The 20,422-nt window shown below is 45.8% G+C and overlaps 2 protein-coding genes across 9 annotated transcripts in view; one reads left to right on the forward strand and one right to left on the reverse strand.

Moving 5' to 3' along the window:
- Positions 1 to 15,939, reverse strand: part of LOC142107373 (E3 ubiquitin/ISG15 ligase TRIM25-like) — a 77,578-nt gene extending 61,639 nt beyond the window's left edge. For 3 of the 4 annotated variants that reach the window (XR_012679953.1, XR_012679954.1, XM_075190775.1), the window contains exons 1-2: positions 15,836 to 15,939; positions 14,260 to 14,337 (exon numbers count right to left, since the gene is read on the reverse strand). The gene's annotated coding sequence lies outside the window, so the exon portion shown is untranslated. Of the gene's footprint in view, positions 1 to 11,266; positions 12,177 to 14,259; positions 14,338 to 15,835 lie in introns of those variants that run through there. The other variant, XR_012679955.1, reaches the window with a different exon arrangement.
- CROCC (ciliary rootlet coiled-coil, rootletin) overlaps positions 1,983 to 20,422 on the forward strand; it is a 41,204-nt gene continuing 22,764 nt past the window's right edge. Inside the window, exons 1-7 of one of the 5 annotated variants that reach the window (XM_075190769.1) lie at positions 1,983 to 2,275; positions 9,838 to 9,979; positions 10,936 to 11,084; positions 18,301 to 18,492; positions 19,292 to 19,375; positions 19,563 to 19,660; positions 20,152 to 20,317. In XM_075190769.1, coding sequence (XP_075046870.1) covers positions 10,950 to 11,084; positions 18,301 to 18,492; positions 19,292 to 19,375; positions 19,563 to 19,660; positions 20,152 to 20,317 — 675 coding nt within the window. In that variant the 5' untranslated portion in view covers positions 1,983 to 2,275; positions 9,838 to 9,979; positions 10,936 to 10,949. Of the gene's footprint in view, positions 2,276 to 4,172; positions 4,409 to 9,837; positions 9,980 to 10,935; positions 11,085 to 17,666; positions 17,866 to 18,012; positions 18,094 to 18,300; positions 18,493 to 19,291; positions 19,376 to 19,562; positions 19,661 to 20,151; positions 20,318 to 20,422 lie in introns of those variants that run through there. The other 4 variants (XM_075190766.1, XM_075190767.1, XM_075190768.1 and 1 more) reach the window with 4 other exon arrangements.

The raw sequence follows: 20,422 nt of genomic DNA on the forward strand, positions 1-20,422 counted from the left end.
GGATACTCTGGCACTTTGTTATATGACGTCACCACACCTGAGCGTTAAGGTCCTGAACAACCACGTCTGGAAATATATATTATAATCATCAGGAAACCGCTAACTCAGGAGGCTGATAATGAGATCCAGAAAAGAGACCACGGAAACTCCATGATCTGCATGAGGATCTGGTCTCAGTGATGTCATATATTGATTTATCTAATATATTCCCTCTCTCGTTCTCAATATTATCACGTTTTACTTACAAGGTATTTTAACTCTGGGACATCCATTGGTGTCAGAATAGGGAGGAGAGGACTACAGTCATACATTGATTATAATGACGGGCCGTGGGGTTGGTAAAGGTTGTATAGTACGAAGTAAAATAAATCGGGCCCCCAGGTCCCTGTCAGAGCCTGGGAATATATCTGGGTCATGTCCTATAACCTGTGTGACCCAATGACGTATTTACAACCTGTCTCCAGACCTCTGCTGGGCTCTGATCACTGATAATGGCTGTAATATAGAATCTCAGGGGTGAAGACTACAAGGCCTATGTGCTGGGTTGCAAGTTAGGGTGGTCCCAGAATATGGGGTCTAATCTGGTTTTGTACCATTAATCTGCTTTATGATTTTGCTCATAGGAAAACACAAGGATGATTGGTGTCTAGGGTCCCATACAATGGACATCACTAACCACACACGCGACAATCTTTTCACTGAATGATTTGTACACACAGAACAATCTGATAAACATGATGTATTGATCATGCACATGAAATATGATGCCCACACGCACAGCGATACAACTGCCTTCAAATACTGGAGCCACTCTTTATAGTTAAGATATTTTGTGTGCCACAAACAAAGCAATAATTGTGAGATCTTATTTAATTATTTTTTTTGTGCCTAGGCTATGTCACTCGCATTATAGGTTTAGTTTTTCTTAAATGAACTATAGTTCTACTATGTCTCTTTAATAAGTCTGTGTCGGTGTCAGGGTCATTTCAAAGTGTCAGCACACTGGGCCACAGTCTCACATGCCACATATCAGGGTGGAGGTACAGACTATGAGTATATGTGTCCAATAACTTAAAGAGTAGAGAACATGTAGGTGGCAGGATGCCCCTTAACATTAAGTAGTACTTGTGCCAGTTAAAATGCTCTCCTGATAATCTGTATTATTAGTAGTACTGACAATGTACCCCACCTGCCAACCAATCTCTGTTAGATGATGAAGCTATTGCAAGGTGTCCAAATCTGCTATTAGTTGAACCAATTACAGTTGTGAGTCCCTTACAAACCCATCTGTATTCTCCAGTGCAATATGTTAGGATGCACGGCTACTGACAAATGCTGCGTCAATATAAATAAAATGCAGCCAGGATAAGTATAACATTAGTGGATCATACAAGGTGTATGTATGTACCTTGCAACTGTATCCCAAAAGTAGAGTGTATGAAGTTGTCTCAAGGGAGCAGAACATAAATATTAATGTTGTCTTTCTATCTGCACTGACACTTTCAGGATTTAGGTTTAAATGAAATCTGGAGTTGAAGCTTAGGGTAGGTTCATACTATGAGAAATGCCAGCACTATATAAAGATTTGCATTAAGACTATTGCTGTAAATTAAACCGAGTATAGTATTTTTCTCCATTAATAAGAAGTCTAATAACCTGTACAACTGGGCCCGGGGTAAATGGCCCAGTTCATATGTGACCTGGTGGCCCAACCGTAGTTGCCAAGATTGTAAAATGGCTTTTGGGCCACTTTGCCCCCAAGCCGGGGTATCTAAGCACCGAGTGGAGATTGGGGCCCTCAGGGCCCTCATGCCAATGATTACTGAGCTTCACAACTTTTTGTTGCATTTTTCATAATAAATATCAACATATAAAGTTCAGTCAGAAGAACAGATGGTTATAACTGTATCTAAAGGGAGGACAAGAAGATGCTGCTGTGGGGTTGGGTTGGTCCATATTAAGAAATAGGGACATTTTCAGGACAGATCTGTTACTCCTGGACTGTAGGGACTACTGACAGCTGTCCCGGCATTATGTGTGACCAGTGATAGGACTGTCTGTACTGAGCCCCTCGGATACCGTTAGTGTCTGACCCCAGCTCCGGGTGACCCGTCCCTCCGCCCCCTGCGGGTGTAGCTGGGCGGGAGGACTAGGCCTGATGCTGATCCCCGGACTGTCCCAGTCACAGCTGCGGGGCGGCTAGCGGGAGGTCTGCGGGGCCGAGGAGGGAGAGCTCCGGAGACCGGGATGGAGAGAGAGGAGCTGGCCAGGGAAGGTGAGAGAGTCCGCCCGGATCCCTGTGTGCCCCATAATATGTACAGTTACCCCATAATATATATATATCGCCCCCTAACACACAGTTACCCCATAATATATATATATACATATATATCACCCCCTAACACAGTTACCCCATAATATATATATATATCACCCCCTAACACACAGTTACCCCATAATATGTACAGTTACCCCATAATATATATATATCACCCCCTAACACACAGTTACCCCATAATATATATATATATATATATATATATATATATATATATATATATATATATATATACACACACATCACCCCCTAACACAGTTACCCTATAATATATATATATATATATCTATCACACCCTAACACACAGTTACCCCATAATATATATATATATATATATATATATATATTTATAGGGCGCCGCGGACACCTAGTGGCGCCCTATAGATAAAAATTAATAATAAATTAATAATAATATATATGTACATCCCCTAACATACAGTTACCCCATAATAAATATATATATCACCCCCTAATACACAGTTACCCCATAATATGTATATCACCTCCTTAACACACAGTGTACCCCATCCCCATAATATAGTTATCACCCCCTAAAACACAGTTACTCCATAATATATATATATATATATATATATATATATATATATATATATATATATATACACACCACTCCCAACACACAGACACCCCATAATATATGTGTATCACTCCCTAACACAGTTACCCCATAATATATATATCACCCCTAATACACAGTTATCACATAATATGTATATCACTCCCCCTAACACACAGTTACCCCATCCCCATAATATAAATCACATAGCACACACCCTGACCCCCTATACCCCATCCCCATAATATAAATCACATAGCACACACCCTGACATTCTATACTACATCCACATAACATAAAATATATATCCCATCATAATGATATATATACTACATACAACATACATGAGATGGAGGGGTGAGCTATTCTCTGTTCCACTAGCAGAGGGCACCCTTCTCCCACCTACCTGTTATATGCTGTGTACTTATAGCAGAGATACACTGGACCAGTGATAGAAACACATAAAGTAACACTAATTATACAACTGATATAAGACTAGTCCTTGTAATGGTTATATGTTCCCGTAAACCTGCTGTTATAATATAATATATGATGTATTGGATGGGGAGGTATTTTTGCCCCATAGTTGCAGAATGCATTGTATTGTACATTACTTATTCCCCCCACCTCTGAAAGTGCTACTGGGGACCCCCCTTTCTTTACGGTACACCCAGGCTTAGATGCACAGTCATCTGTCCCATAAATCCAATATAATTCTATGCACCGTGTGCCTTCTCGTTGTGATTTGCAGTGTTTTGTGGTGTGTGCTATGTATTATTCTGTGTCTGGAAGTGTGTGAGGCGTCATTGTCTATGTTCACAATACAGGAAAGGTGCATCTGCTTGAACTTTAGAGCCCCTCTCCAGCCATATAAAGGGTAAGGACAGACCACCCTGATACCGGTGTGTTACTGGCCCTTTAATACCCCATAATTCATGCCAGGAGACATATAGGCTGTGCATGTGGTCCTGGAAGTTTGGCATTTCCATGGATACAATAACTATTGGGGGGAGTCATCAGCCAGAAGGTCCTAGTGCCTACCCGTACACATGTGTTATCTCCATACACTTTGCAGAGCACTGGGGGCAGTGCGGAGTGGGGTCTGGCTGCAGACAATGCATGGATGATGCAGGCTGGTGGCGGGCTCTAGGGCCGGCCAGGATCTAATGTCTGAATGGAAACACTGGGGAGTGGGAGAGTCTCTCCTGACAATCACAGAAGCACTTGCAGCCTGGTCAGAAGGATGGTAGAGGTGGGGGCTAAAGAGATTTAACGCTAAGCTCTGTGCAGAGCCAGCCACCGTCTCTGTTGTGTGTAATCAGAGGGGGACTGGCAGACACGTCTCATGGGACCATAGGGATTTACTGCTGGATATTAGGGTTCCATGACTCCCTGCAGCCATCTCCTGAGGTTCTGTAGGGGCTCTAGCATCGATGAGTGCTGTGGAGGAGACCCAGGACTTCGCTGAGCAGAAATTGGAGGCTGTGATAGAGGTTGGTTCAGGCTTCCGCTGCCGCCTTCAGTTAGAGGACCACTGTGTTACATCACATTGAGCATTGGGATCGATGGGAAATGTATCCTGTAATGTATATATGCCCTTTATAAGTTGTCATCTTACAGTTCTTTTTGTTTATTTTCTACTTTCTGTTTTGTTTTAAAATAGTACAATTATCTGCAGCGCAAGTTCTAATCCATGATGGCTGTGAACAGGCCAGGGTTTAGGGATTTCACTTTTTAGTGGCTGTGACTCCAGAATGAATACCCCTATGACATGTCCTGCTTGTACAACCCCTATCCCTAAATACTGAGTTCTGCAGTGTGATCTGTCAGGGTGTAGATTACAGGGTCTGTCTGATATAAACGCTGTAAGACCCCTCTCCCTATATACTGAGTTCTGCAGTGTGATCTGTCAGGGTGTAGATTACAGGGTCTGTCTGATATAAACGCTGTAAGACCCCTCTCCCTATATACTGAGTTCTGCAGTGTGATCTGTCAGGGTGTAGATTACAGGGTCTGTCTGATATAAACGCTGTAAGACCCCTATCCCTAAATACTGAGTTCTGCAGTGTGATCTGTCCGGGTGTAGATTACAGGGTCTGTCTGATATAAACGCTGTAAGACCCCTCTCCCTATATACTGAGTTCTGCAGTGTGATCTGTCAGGGTGTAGATTACAGGGTCTGTCTGATATAAACGCTGTGAGACCCCTCTCCCTATATACTGAGTTCTGCAGTGTGATCTGTCAGGGTGTAGATTACAGGGTCTGTCTGATATAAACGCTGTAAGACCCCTCTCCCTATATACTGAGTTCTGCAGTGTGATCTGTCAGGGTGTAGATTACAGGGTCTGTCTGATATAAACGCTGTGAGACCCCTCTCCCTATATACTGAGTTCTGCAGTGTGATCTGTCAGGGTGTAGATTACAGGGTCTGTCTGATATAAACGCTGTAAGACCCCTCTCCCTATATACTGAGTTCTGCAGTGTGATCTGTCAGGGTGTAGATTACAGGGTCTGTCTGATATAAACGCTGTAAGACCCCTCTCCCTATATACTGAGTTCTGCAGTGTGATCTGTCAGGGTGTAGATTACAGGGTCTGTCTGATATAAACGCTGTAAGACCCCTATCCCTAAATACTGAGTTCTGCAGTGTGATCTGTCAGGGTGTAGATTACAGGGTCTGTCTGATATAAACGCTGTAAGACCCCTCTCCCTATATACTGAGTTCTGCAGTGTGATCTGTCAGGGTGTAGATTACAGGGTCTGTCTGATATAAACGCTGTAAGACCCCTCTCCCTATATACTGAGTTCTGCAGTGTGATCTGTCAGGGTGTAGATTACAGGGTCTGTCTGATATAAACGCTGTAAGACCCCTATCCCTAAATACTGAGTTCTGCAGTGTGATCTGTCAGGGTGTAGATTACAGGGTCTGTCTGATATAAACGCTGTGAGACCCCTCTCCCTAAATACTGAGTTCTGCAGTGTGATCTGTCCGGGTGTAGATTACAGGGTCTGTCTGATATAAATGCTGTGAGACCCCTCTCCCTATATACTGAGTTCTGCAGTGTGATCTGTCAGGGTGTAGATTACAGGGTCTGTCTGATATAAACGCTGTGAGACCCCTCTCCCTATATACTGAGTTCTGCAGTGTGATCTGTCCGGGTGTAGATTACAGGGTCTGTCTGATATAAACGCTGTGAGACCCCTCTCCCTAAATACTGAGTTCTGCAGTGTGATCTGTCAGGGTGTAGATTACAGGGTCTGTCTGATATAAACGCTGTGAGACCCCTCTCCCTATATACTGAGTTCTGCAGTGTGATCTGTCCGGGTGTAGATTACAGGGTCTGTCTGATATAAACGCTGTAAGACCCCTCTCCCTATATACTGAGTTCTGCAGTGTGATCTGTCAGGGTGTAGATTACAGGGTCTGTCTGATATAAACGCTGTAAGACCCCTATCCCTAAATACTGAGTTCTGCAGTGTGATCTGTCAGGGTGTAGATTACAGGGTCTGTCTGATATAAACGCTGTGAGACCCCTCTCCCTAAATACTGAGTTCTGCAGTGTGATCTGTCCGGGTGTAGATTACAGGGTCTGTCTGATATAAACGCTGTGAGACCCCTCTCCCTAAATACTGAGTTCTGCAGTGTGATCTGTCAGGGTGTAGATTACAGGGTCTGTCTGATATAAACGCTGTGAGACCCCTCTCCCTATATACTGAGTTCTGCAGTGTGATCTGTCCGGGTGTAGATTACAGGGTCTGTCTGATATAAACGCTGTAAGACCCCTCTCCCTATATACTGAGTTCTGCAGTGTGATCTGTCAGGGTGTAGATTACAGGGTCTGTCTGATATAAACGCTGTAAGACCCCTCTCCCTAAATACGGAGTTCTGCAGTGTGATCTGTCAGGGTGTAGATTACAGGGTCTGTCTGATATAAACGCTGTGAGACCCCTCTCCCTATATACTGAGTTCTGCAGTGTGATCTGTCAGGGTGTAGATTACAGGGTCTGTCTGATATAAACGCTGTAAGACCCCTCTCCCTAAATACGGAGTTCTGCAGTGTGATCTGTCAGGGTGTAGATTACAGGGTCTGTCTGATATAAACGCTGTGAGACCCCTCTCCCTATATACTGAGTTCTGCAGTGTGATCTGTCAGGGTGTAGATTACAGGGTCTGTCTGATATAAACGCTGTGAGACCCCTCTCCCTAAATACGGAGTTCTGCAGTGTGATCTGTCAGGGTGTAGATTACAGGGTCTGTCTGATATAAACGCTGTGAGACCCCTCTCCCTATATACTGAGTTCTGCAGTGTGATCTGTCAGGGTGTAGATTACAGGGTCTGTCTGATATAAACGCTGTGAGACCCCTCTCCCTATATACTGAGTTCTGCAGTGTGATCTGTCAGGGTGTAGATTACAGGGTCTGTCTGATATAAACGCTGTGAGACCCCTCTCCCTATATACTGAGTTCTGCAGTGTGATCTGTCAGGGTGTAGATTACAGGGTCTGTCTGATATAAACGCTGTAAGACCCCTCTCCCTATATACTGAGTTCTGCAGTGTGATCTGTCAGGGTGTAGATTACAGGGTCTGTCTGATATAAACGCTGTGAGACCCCTCTCCCTATATACTGAGTTCTGCAGTGTGATCTGTCAGGGTGTAGATTACAGGGTCTGTCTGATATAAACGCTGTGAGACCCCTCTCCCTATATACTGAGTTCTGCAGTGTGATCTGTCCGGGTGTAGATTACAGGGTCTGTCTGATATAAACGCTGTAAGACCCCTATCCCTAAATACTGAGTTCTGCAGTGTGATCTGTCCGGGTGTAGATTACAGGGTCTGTCTGATATAAACGCTGTAAGACCCCTCTCCCTATATACTGAGTTCTGCAGTGTGATCTGTCCGGGTGTAGATTACAGGGTCTGTCTGATATAAATGCTGTGAGACCCCTCTCCCTATATACTGAGTTCTGCAGTGTGATCTGTCAGGGTGTAGATTACAGGGTCTGTCTGATATAAACGCTGTAAGACCCCTATCCCTAAATACTGAGTTCTGCAGTGTGATCTGTCCGGGTGTAGATTACAGGGTCTGTCTGATATAAATGCTGTGAGACCCCTCTCCCTATATACTGAGTTCTGCAGTGTGATCTGTCCGGGTGTAGATTACAGGGTCTGTCTGATATAAACGCTGTAAGACCCCTCTCCCTATATACTGAGTTCTGCAGTGTGATCTGTCCGGGTGTAGATTACAGGGTCTGTCTGATATAAATGCTGTGAGACCCCTCTCCCTATATACTGAGTTCTGCAGTGTGATCTGTCCGGGTGTAGATTACAGGGTCTGTCTGATATAAACGCTGTGAGACCCCTCTCCCTATATACTGAGTTCTGCAGTGTGATCTGTCAGGGTGTAGATTACAGGGTCTGTCTGATATAAACGCTGTGAGACCCCTCTCCCTATATACTGAGTTCTGCAGTGTGATCTGTCAGGGTGTAGATTACAGGGTCTGTCTGATATAAATGCTGTGAGACCCCTCTCCCTATATACTGAGTTCTGCAGTGTGATCTGTCAGAGTGTAGATTACAGGGTCTGTCTGATATAAACGCTGTGAGACCCCTCTCCCTATATACTGAGTTCTGCAGTGTGATCTGTCCGGGTGTAGATTACAGGGTCTGTCTGATATAAACGCTGTAAGACCCCTCTCCCTATATACTGAGTTCTGGTCTCTGCGTTATGTGTTCTGTGGTCATTACAGGGTATCTGACTATCCCTGTAGAAGCACAGTGTAGGTGAAGCCACTGGTATCTCTCATTCACTTTATCTGTGTTGGAGTTTCACAACTTCATTCATAAATTCACATTACAAGAAAGATATTTTGATTCATTCAGTGATGCAGAGAGGGGATCCTAGTCATTCTCTTAATACAGGTACTTTAATATGTGGCACAGAGAGAACCTCATTCATTCAACATTAATTCAGTGTTCCAGAGAGAAGATCTCATTCATTCACCAGGTACATTTGTACAGTGTCACAGAGCAGGGATTCAATTCATTCACCATTTATAGCAGATTAATCCAATGACGGCATCTTGTACGTCGCTGATAATCACTCCCTGATTTTCATTCCTTCATTCCACATTACATAGTTAATGAGGTTGAAAAAAGACACCAGTCCATCAAGTTCAACTTATTTGGATCTCCTGCGATCCCCCTTTTATATTTGAAATTAATTCATATAATGCAACCACCAATCTGTTTCAAACGGGAAAATCCTCTCCTGACCCAATATTTCAGTCCTATTTCTCCCTGGATCCATTACTATCCTTCATTTTAATTAGCGGTCGTAACCCTGGACACGCTAAGTATTTGTCTAACTCTTTCTTAAACATATCTATTAAATCTGCCATCACAACCTTCCCTGGCAGTGAATTCCATATCTTGACTGCCCTTACTGTAAAGAACCCCTTCCTTTGCTGGTTGTGAAATTTCCTCTCCTCTAACCTTAGGGGGTGACCACGTGTTCTGTGCATAGTCCTTGGGGTAAAAAGTTCCCATGAAAGTTCTCTGTATTGACGCTTAATGTATTTGTACATAGTAATGACTCCGTACCCTTTATTAATTTTGATGTTTTTCTCTGAACCCTTTCTAGTTCCAAAATGTTTTTTTTTTATAGAGTGGTGCCCAGAATTGTACTCTCTATTCAAGTTGTGGTCTTATCCACGAGTTTATATAGTGACAAAATTACACCTTGTTCCCTTGCATCTATGCCCGTTTTATGCATGCCAATACTTTATTGGCTCTTGCAGCTGCTGCTTGACCTTGAGCACTATTACTAAGTCTACGGTCTCTGCATTCTCTACAGTCTCTGTTCCGTCATCATCATTACTACAGTGATCATTGTTCTAACAACTTATATTTCTTGTTGTGCAGGAACTGTCTATCTGGGTGCTAGGCTCCGCAGAAGAGAAGTCCCTCACTCTCCGTGGAGACCCCACGGACCCCCTCCCTGCCCGGCTGCCGGCGCGTATCCGAGAGATTGTTACCAGGAACCTAAGCCCGCCACCAGGCCCTGGTGGGTACACTGTGCATTGTCCCAATGTTACATCACAGCGCTCAGGGGTCTCACCGGTTATTAGGGTGTCTGGTATGGACGATTGATAAAATCCCGTTCCTGTACGTCAGAGCTAGTATCCGTCCATTGCCCTGCTGAGCAGGAATATATATAATACCTGGCGTGAATGATATTACGGAAGGAAGCTACAGTAATCTTTGTGTTTAGTGTTGGATGGCGTTCTCTGTCTCAGCAGTGCATGAGAGATAAGTAAACCTTGGATTTTATATTAACCCAGTGTGTAGGAAAGCAGGATATCAGATTTGCACATTCTCCATGCTCCATTAATTAATAAAGCCTCTACGTGACCTTAACCTGTCTGAACTTGAGATCCAAAATATTCATTTACAAAATGCAAAATAAAATTCAGGCCTGGTCAACCTGTGGCTCTTCAGGTGTTTTAAAACTACAAGTCCCAGAACACCTTGAGAGCTATCGGCTGGCTATCTACAGGCATACCATGCTGGGGCTTGTAGTTTCACAACAGGTTGGCCAGACCTGCATTTGTGTATCCACTACAGAACCCTGAGAGAACCCCATTCAGTCACTGCACCATCACCTGTCAGCCTGCAGATGGCAGTGTTGCAGTTGCTGCCTATAGAAACCATTAGATCTCTCTGTACATACAGCAGGCGGAACAGCGCCACCTGCAGGCTGTAAAGTAATACAAATTATTTCACATTTTTCCCAATAACGTTTGATTGATCATGCATCACACAGTGAGGTCAGTTGTGCCTTTGTTGTAGTGAGAACAGCTTTATAATGTGTATAATTCACAACAGTTGTTACCCTTTTATTTAAAAGGTTTACATTGGTTAGACGCCTAATTGTCCTGAGATTACCCAGAATCCCCTGCATGCCTGCCTCTGACCGTAGTATACATATATACTGGTGATACTCTGATTTGCTCCTTGTAGGTCTCCCCGCAGACATGTCATCCCTTCTGTCCCTGCAAGAGGAGAACCGCATCCTGCAACAAGAGTTGTCGCGGGTGGAAGACCTCCTGGCGCAGAGCCGCGCAGAGAGAGATGAGTTGGCCATTAAATACAACGCGATAAGTGAGAGGGTAAGTTGTGCTGCTTGTCGCTCTGTCATCAGACTATCGTCAGTTCATGTGTTGAGCAAAATTACATACAAGCGTCTTATATTTGATATTTTCACTTTGTATAATCTTATCTGTGCTGAGCTTTTAGTCGCTGACTAAACCTCTTCTCAGACATCAGTGGAAACAGTGACACCTACAGGCTGTATACAGAACTATTTTATTCTATTCTATTAAAAACTATGCATTTCTCCTAATGAAACATGTTGCACTAGTCCACGGTTTATAATTTTACAGAACGTACTAAAATATGTTTTTTCTTGCACAGTGGCTTTGTACGAATGTGGTGTAACAATGCCCTGTAATCCTCTCGCTCCCTCCATATATATTCATGTAACAGCCTAAAATATGTTACAGAAAAAGTATAAATACTTTGTGTCTTTCCTGGTTTTGGGTCAGAGTATTTGGGGCTTGATCACGATTACACTTTGTCAAATCCATGTGCCATCGCGCTGGTCGGCTCACGTCCTGACTTAACCCGAAGTCATGGTGTGACTATAAAGCTATCAGTATTTATGTGCTACATCCAGGCAGTATTTTTAACTGAATAAAAAAAACTGCATTTGCACTTAATTCTAGTTTGTGTTTTTCTGCCGCTTGGTTGCTCTCTCTGGCCACAACTTGCCTCATGTTGAGAGATTGTCCCCAGACGTCCTGTGACTGGTAGAATAGAGCGGCTCTAATTGTGTTTAATGTATTAAACCTTTTTATTGTCCAACGCTGCCTGTCATTTGTCACTGTGAGTCTAGAGGATCGTGCCCGGGCAGGCGGTGAGCAGTGAGTGACATGGGGCAGGCCTGGACTTGCTCAGTGTTTGCCAGCGCAGTGTCCGTCTCTCAAAGACGCATTGATTGGAATCCTCATTGTCCCGGATATTTCCCACAGCTCAGACCCCCAGCAGTAAATGTCCGTCACTAGTTATAGCTGCTCATCTCTGGGGACCCCGGTAACCCAGCCTCCGACTAATCAGTTATGACTGATGTCATTTGTTCCAGCTTTACTGTGGTCTTGTGGAAACTTTATTGGATGTGATCAGTTTCGCTGGATCTTTAAACTCTAAAAAGCAATTTTTACAAATGTTTCTAATTCATTTTGATAGAGTATTACTCTGACAGAACATGAAGGGGTTAAATGCTGTTACTCTGACAGAACATGAAGGGGTTAAATGCTGTTACTCTGACAGAACATGAAGGGGTTAAATGCTGTTACTCTGACAGAACATGAAGGGGTTCAATGCTGTTACTGTGATGTTAAGAATGTGCAGGGAATTGTTCTATATTACAGTGGTGACCCTAGGGTAGATCTAACGTTATCTTGGGGACTGTTCCTGCTCCCAGGACCCCCCTAATGTGGCTGCATTGGGTCACGTAATGGAGAGTGGAGCTTACAATCTATATTCCTTACCACACAGACACTGTCATTTCATTTAAATTATGACCCAAACTCTATGACCAACCAGGTGTAACTCTTATGTTTAATCAGGTTTAATTTCAGTCACACGATTGTGTTTTTTTCTTAATATCCGCGCATTAAGTTTTATTCGTGTTTTGCTATAAATGTTCCGGAGTTGTAGATATTCTGTGCAGTATTGTGTTTTGTGTGATTATCTCTTTGTTTCGTTGTTGCACCTGTGATAATTTGTCACTAATAATGCGATTGGGGGGGTTGTCATGTGATCATATGAATTCAACGCTCTCTCCGTTCAGATAGCGTCACTTTGTCCCTGGCGGAGGTGGACGCTCTGTCCTCCTCTTTCTTATAGCTCTACAATATGGAAACAATATGTAGAGATAAAAGTACAATTCATATTAATGACATAGTTCTTCTTTGGCAGGATGTATGATTTTTAGCCCTGGTACACAGAGCTTGCACTCTCTGTAGTATGAGACACTACAGTGTCTATCCCAGTGTTGTATACTATTCAGTTTATGGCAGTGTCTGGCAGGGGGGCCGGGGTTGGTGGTCACTGTGGAGACCGTTACCTAGGAGACTGTAAACTTGTTGTATTCAGCACAATGTGTGTCTTTTGGTGAGTGACAAAGACATTCTTCAAGGACATCCCAACCTGTTCTCTGCATGTCTGCCCCCATTACTGGCTGCGGAGCTTCATTGTCACCTAGAGACCCCCAGATGATCTGTGTAATGCATCTTAAAGCACCACTAAGCCTGAGACACAGGCCGCAACAATGTTACGGGGTTTGTCTACCTCCAAGTCAGCTTTAGGTGTCACACTAGTGTCCGCTCCTAGTTTCTTCAGTCCTGATTGGTCAGTGGTCAGGTGTCTGCGCAGGTTTAAGGCTCCATCTCATAGAGACAGATGTGTGACGCGACCTCTATATGAAGCAAAGTTCATACGTCCAACTCCGCCATAGGTGAACAATAATGCACAAATAAAGTAGATACTTTTCAAACTGATATGGAGAAAAAGATGCATTTTTCAGTGACCAATATGGAGGCAAATAGACTCGGTTCACACCATCAGATTCCCCCTACCCCTGATTAGTGCTATGATGTGAGCCCATTACGTGGGACCCCCAAAACACTGACTGTGTGCTGTGCAGAGGAAATTCCCACATCCCACCCCTCTCAATGTATGCACCCCCCCTGTGTACAGAAATGTGCTCCCCCAGGACAGAGCTGGATTAAGGCTTCGGGGGGCCCGGGGCACTTAAGACAGGGGGGCCCCTAAGATCTAAAATTAAGGGCATAGTGACACATCCTGCATTACATCACCTACAGCCTACAGTATGACACTTACAGCTCTCCCAGAGGGCTCGCTTAGGTTGTCTGCATAAGATAAATCATTGCTTCCACAAACTAAAATACTGTACATTAAAACAATCATCAAAACACCACATTAAAATGGGTATTGACACCACACATTAAAACTAGCAATGATATCACACATTAAAAATACCATTGATAACGTACACTAAAACTAGCAATGATACCGCACGCTAAAACTAGCAATGATACCGCAAATTAAAATACCATTGATAATGCATCATTGGGCATGGCCAGGCCACTCTCCTACAGACAAAAAACCTGCATTGTTGTGTACACCATTGAACAGTCACCAAAAATTGGGATTGTCCCACTAGAATAACAATATTTCACAGACTTTACTGCTCTCTCCTACCTGTTCTTCTCACTTTCTCCACCTGTGCTGCAGGTTTCTTTAGTTGCTGCTTGTCTGGATCCTGGAATGTTAGGGGCCCTATTTGAAAAAAAAAAAATGGGTACATTTAGAAAATTACAGCCACCCCCAGCATTATTATTATTATTAATTTTTATTTATAGGGCGCCACTAGGTATCCGTAGCGCCGTACAGGGACAGACAGAAATACGATACAGGGTAAGACAGCACAGTACAGTTAACAGAAATCACAGTAACTCTGAAGCTCAATGAACAGCTAGATTAGAGGTGAATAAATCAGTACCACCCATGATTAATGATTAGGCCTTCCTCCAGCCCCAACATTAAAATAATAGTATTCACATTTAATAAATAAATCTATTTCCCTCCCTACAAACAGCCCCAGCAATAAATTAATAGTATTTACATTTCAGAAATATACCTATTTCTCGCAACCGTCACTACCATTAAATAATTCATAGGCACATTTAATAAAGGGACCTCATTCTTCCCAAACTCACCCCCACATTCAGTAGCGCCCAAACCACCCCATCTTAAATTAATTGTCCCCACTATTGTGCCTCTCTCCCCCCCCCTTTTTCCTCATGATGTTTTTCTCCCCCTTTTTTCCTTACTGTGCCTCTCTTCTCGCCCTTTTTTCCTTACTGCGCCTCTCTTCTCGCCCTTTTTTCCTTACTGTGCCTCTCTTCTCCCCCTTTTTTCCTTACTGTGCCTCTCTTCTCCCCCTTTTTTCCTTACTGTGCCTCTCTTCTCCCCCTTTTTTCCTTACTGTGCCTCTCTTCTCCCCCTTTTTTCCTTACTGCGCCTCTCTTCTCCCCCTTTTTTCCTTACTGCGCCTCTCTTCTCCCCCTTTTTTCCTTACTGCGCCTCTCTTCTCCCCCTTTTTCCTCATGATGTTTTTCTCCCCCTTTTTTCCATACTGTGCCTCTCTTCTCCCCCTTGTTCCTCCATACTGTGCCTCTCTTCTCTCCCTTTTTTCCTTACTGCGCCTCTCTTCTCGCCCTTTTTTCCTTACTGCGCCTCTCTTCTCGCCCTTTTTTCCTTACTGTGCCTCTCTTCTCCCCCTTTTTTCCTTACTGTGCCTCTCTTCTCCCCCTTTTTTCCTTACTGTGCCTCTCTTCTCCCCCTTTTTTCCTTACTGTGCCTCTCTTCTCCCCCTTTTTTCCTTACTGTGCCTCTCTTCTCCCCCTTTTTTCCTTACTGCGCCTCTCTTCTCCCCCTTTTTTCCTTACTGCGCCTCTCTTCTCCCCCTTTTTTCCTTACTGCGCCTCTCTTCTCCCCCTTTTTCCTCATGATGTTTTTCTCCCCCTTTTTTCCATACTGTGCCTCTCTTCTCCCCCTTGTTCCTCCATACTGTGCCTCTCTACTCCCCCTTGTTCCTCCATACTGTGCCTCTCTTCTCCCCCTTGTTCCTCCATACTGTGCCTCTCTTCTCCCCCTTGTTCCTCCATACTGTGCCTCTCTACTCCCCCTTGTTCCTCCATACTGTGCCTCTCTTCTCCCCCTTGTTCCTCCATACTGTGCCTCTCTTCTCCCCTTTTTTTTTTTTTTTACTTACCTTTCATTTAGCTTCTTTCTTCTCTTCTGTCTTCTTGTGTCTTTCCTGGTCCTCTGCGCGCTGCTCCTCACTGAAGGACAGGCGTGCCTTGATGACGTCACGCCTATCATTCAGTGTTAAGAGTGCAGGGAGGAGGGGGGAGGAGGAGGAGGAGGGACGCCGGCGCCGCGGTGAGGTCAGTATATCTTTTTTTTTGTTTTTTTTTTTCTTTCTTTTACTATCCTGCTCTCCCCACCAACGAAGGGAGCCCCGAAAAAAATAAATCAGAGGTTAGGAGCGCGGCGGCGGCGGGGCCCTCGGAGAGAGGGGGGCCCGGGGCACGTGCCCCTCCCCCCTTCCTTAATCCGGCTATGCCCCAGGACGCTGCTGGTGTATAAAGTATATTCAGTCATGACACCATGAAGTAGTTCTTTTATTTAAACCAAGGTTGTCGGGGTGCCGTTCTTCCCGTATTCCAGGTGTCGGGGTGCTGTGGTTCCCAGGCCCCAGATGTCGGGGTGCCGTTGTTCCCGTACCCCAGGTGTCGGGGTGCCTTAGATCCCGTACCCCAGGTGTCAGGATGCGTTGATCCTGGCAAGCTGACAACCTAAACAAAGCTCTCTCATTACACCGCAGCACACAGCCTACTGTACAGTGCACCACATTCTGCACTGACCCGTCTCCCCCTGATGCCCTCTTCATGCTGCTCTGTATATTCTCTGTGTTTTCCTGGTGATGTGCTATCAGTTACTTGTCTCATTCTGCTTATGTATTTATATATTCTGTGTACTGTTATTGGTTAGGGCAACTACATAGTAATTTGTTTATTTAGAGGAAAGTACCTGTACACTTTAAGGGGGGGATCTGTAGTGCCTGCTAGTGAGCAGAAGTTTGAATGAAACAGATTCCCGCGCTGGAGCTAGCGGTGTGTAGAGAGACGTCTGCAGGAACCCAGAGAAAGTGCCCACGTACCCCTCCTCAGCATATTACTTCTCCACGTACCCCACCCCCATGAACCCCTCCTCCGCGTACCCCACCCCCATGAACCCCTCCTCCGCGTACCCCTCCTCCACGTACCCCACCCCCATGAACCCCTCCTCCGCGTACCACTCCTCCACGTACCCCACCCCCATGAACCCCTCCTCCGCGTACCCCTCCTCCGCGTACCCCACTCCTGACTCCGGATCCTGCTGTTACACACAGAGGAGGGGTGTGCACATTACCACGGTCCTGCTCTCGCTCTGTCTCTCCTAAGCTCTCGTAGTGATGGAGGACGAGGCAGAGCTGCCGTCTGTCCGTGAGGAGGATGCTGGGGCCTATGTGAGGAGGAGAGTGGTTCGGGCAAGTAGGCGCAGGCAGAGATGGTTGAGGTACTGGAACAGGCCGGAGAGAAGAGGCTGCCATGGAAACATCCCGCAGTTTCCTCTCAATAAGCTGCTTTGCTGCAGAAGCGACTGTCTGTTCAGTGTGCGCCGGTGTATTGTGCCATTAACCCCTCACAGCCCGGCTGCCCTGAGTACTCAGTGTCTCTGTTGTATCCCATATAGTGTGCACGGTGCAGGAATATGGCTCCTCTCTCCAGCCTGTTCTCACTTCTTCTGCTATTAAGATTCTCAGATTTGGATAGGGACTCTGAGCGCAGTGGGGGCTCATTTGGGGGGGGGGCTGACTGCTGGGGGCTCATGAGGGTGGTGGGGTGGCTGACTGCTAGGGGTTATTGGGGGGAGGGGGGGGGCTGACCACTGGAGTGCATTAGGGTGGTGGGGGTTGGCTCACTGCTGAGAGCTCATTGGGGGGGGGCTGACCACTTTAGTCCATTAGGGTGGTGGGGGGCGGCTGGGCTACTGTATTATTAACTGTTTAAGGTCTGTGCCTCCACTTGGCAGTTAATGGCTGGTGATTAATTTGACATGTTATTGTGCTGCACTTTGGGGTCACCTGGTATTGGGGTGATCTGTTCCCCTCTTCTGTTTCCTTCACAATCTCTCTGTCTGCTACAGCTTGAGGACTGTCTGCGTCAGAGGGGGCTGGATTCTGTCACCAACGCGGATGTGCGTACCTTGTAATGACACGTGTGACGTGTACTGGGCAGAACATGTTACTGTGGGGGGGAGGGCTGGTGTTGTACCACGTGTTGTACGTGTGTTGGGTTCCATATTTCTGTCAGCTGACGCCGCCCCTCTCTGTTATTGTGCAAGTTGGCCCAGCCCCTCCGCTGGTTGTGGGAGGAGCCTGGAAGACCTGCGCCCAATGCTATAGGTTGGAGTGAGCGGAGTGAGGTGGGTATACTGCTGCTGCAAGCTCAATTCATAGCTGAGCAACTACTGAGTGATTGTATCTGTGTTTATGGTTTGATAAACGATGACCGTCAATCCTGATCTGTCACTGTGTCAGCGATCAGCCGGCGGTGTAGCCCAGGTGTCTCTGCCCTGTATCATGGTACAGTCGGTATATACTAGATAACTGACCATCTCGTGTTCTTGTAGCTTGAACAGACCCTGCGTCTGGAGACCGGTGAGCGAGAGAGAGATTCCCTGGAGACACGGAGCCTGGCGCAGCAGAATGTGGAGCTCAGGCGTCGGCTGGAAGAAGAGCAGGCTGCCTACAAGCGCAAGCTGCAGGCCTACCAGGAGGGACAGCAGCGCCAAGCCCAGCTGGTGCAGAAACTACAAGCTAAGGTGTGTGCGTGGAGGGAGATGGAGACATGGGGGGTTCACACAGTGGGGACATTTACTTAAAATTACATAAGTGGATTGTTTATTTTTTTTGCACAATTAATGAAAATGTTGCATTGTAAATATGTAACTGGTTCTCTAGTGTCATTTTTTTGCTTTACTACATAATGCTCCGCACAGTATGACTCCCGCTCACCCAGAGAGCGTTGTATTCAGCACATCTGTATGCATTCCGCTCGCTCTTCCTCCATCCCACACAGCTGTAGCCGGCCCCGGACTGAGCATGGTGGGATCTTACACGTCTTCCATGTCACGCTGTCAGATTGCACAATGCTTGCTCCAGGGCCGGCTTCCTGTATATCTCACAGCGTCCATGAGAGGGCGCCATGCGCTGTATAAAACGCTCTCCCCCAGGGAGATGTAAAACACTACAGGAACTAGGGACTGTACAATGTATTACTTCCCAGTCCCTGACTCCAGTCCTCCAATGTCTACTTCAACTATATGCAGTATAATAACCATTACTGAAATTACCCTGTGGTCCAATGATGTACTGCCGCCCCCTCAGCCTGGATGTGTAGACACTGACGGTGATGAGGAAGTGACCATAGACGCAGAGTACGATGACGTCTATTTATGTGCATGGATTGTGAGAGAGATGGTGGGATGTCTGCAGACCCTTTGTAGTCTCTTATAAATAATAATAACATGTCGGATATACCCTGAATGTCAGTGTAATGAGAGAAGCAGCCATTATGCTGAGATCGGATACTGCTAGATATAAACCCAGTCCCTCTTGCAGGTTCTGCAGTATAAGAAGAGGTGCGGGGAGGTAGAGCAGCACCTTCTGGAACGCTCCACGGAACTGGAACACGAGCGACTGAGTGTGAGTCTCATTCACGATGGACGGCAAAGCGCTCCAGTCTGTCACGTTACGTCCCATAGTTGTCTCCTGACTGATGGTGCCCAGCGCCTGACAGAGGCAGCTCTAGAAAGTTACCCAGAAACATTAACAACTATTGTACATACAGTATGACCTGTCTAATAGATATCTGTGGTCTCTCTATGGACAGAGCCGTCTGGAGCTGACAGATTCGCGGCTGCGGCAGGAGGAGGAGACCAGCAATGAGCTGGAGAACGCGCTGATCCGGCTGGAGGAGGAGCAGCAGAGGTAAGAAAGCCTAAAGTACCCATTGCTGGGATTTATGTCTACAGAGAGACACTGGACGGAGGGGAGCACCCTCATTAGTAGATGCCTGGTGCCATCCACTTAGTAGGAAACTGTCCAGGAATTTCCATGACACAATGTCTAGGCAGCACGGTTTCTCAGTGGTTAGCACTTCTGCCTCACAGTACTGGGGTCATGAGTTCAATTCACCACCATGGCCTAATCTGTGTGGAGTTTGTATGTTCTCCCCGTAACTGCATGGGTTTCCTCCGGGTGCTCCAGTTTCCTCCCACAATCCAAAAACATACTGAGGTTAATTGGATGCTATGAAATTGACCCTAGTCTCTCTCTCTCTCTCTGTCTGTATGTGTGTATGTTAGGAAATTTAGACTGTAAGCTCCAATGGGGCAGGGACTGATGTGAGTTCTCCGTACAGTGCTGCGGAGAGCTCATGTCATATTTTTGTTGTGTTTCCCTTCTCCCTCCGCACACAGAAGTGCCAGTCTCACCCAGGTTAATGCCATGCTGAGGGAGCAGCTGGACCAGGCCAATTCCGCCAATCAGGCCCTGAGCGAGGATCTACGCAAACTAACAGCTGATTGGACCAAAGCTCGGGATGAGCTGGAGCAGAGAGAGAGTGAGTGGCGGCGAGAGGAGGAGGTGAGAGAGACACATGCTCAGGGTGGGAGAGCATTTTCGGGGTTTCTTAGTTTCGATGACCAAAGGCATTACTGGGCAGAAGGGGCAACAATGCAGCCAAGACAT

This window comes from Mixophyes fleayi, chromosome 11 (assembly GCF_038048845.1).
Source record: "Mixophyes fleayi isolate aMixFle1 chromosome 11, aMixFle1.hap1, whole genome shotgun sequence".
NCBI classification, from domain to species: domain Eukaryota; kingdom Metazoa; phylum Chordata; class Amphibia; order Anura; family Limnodynastidae; genus Mixophyes; species Mixophyes fleayi.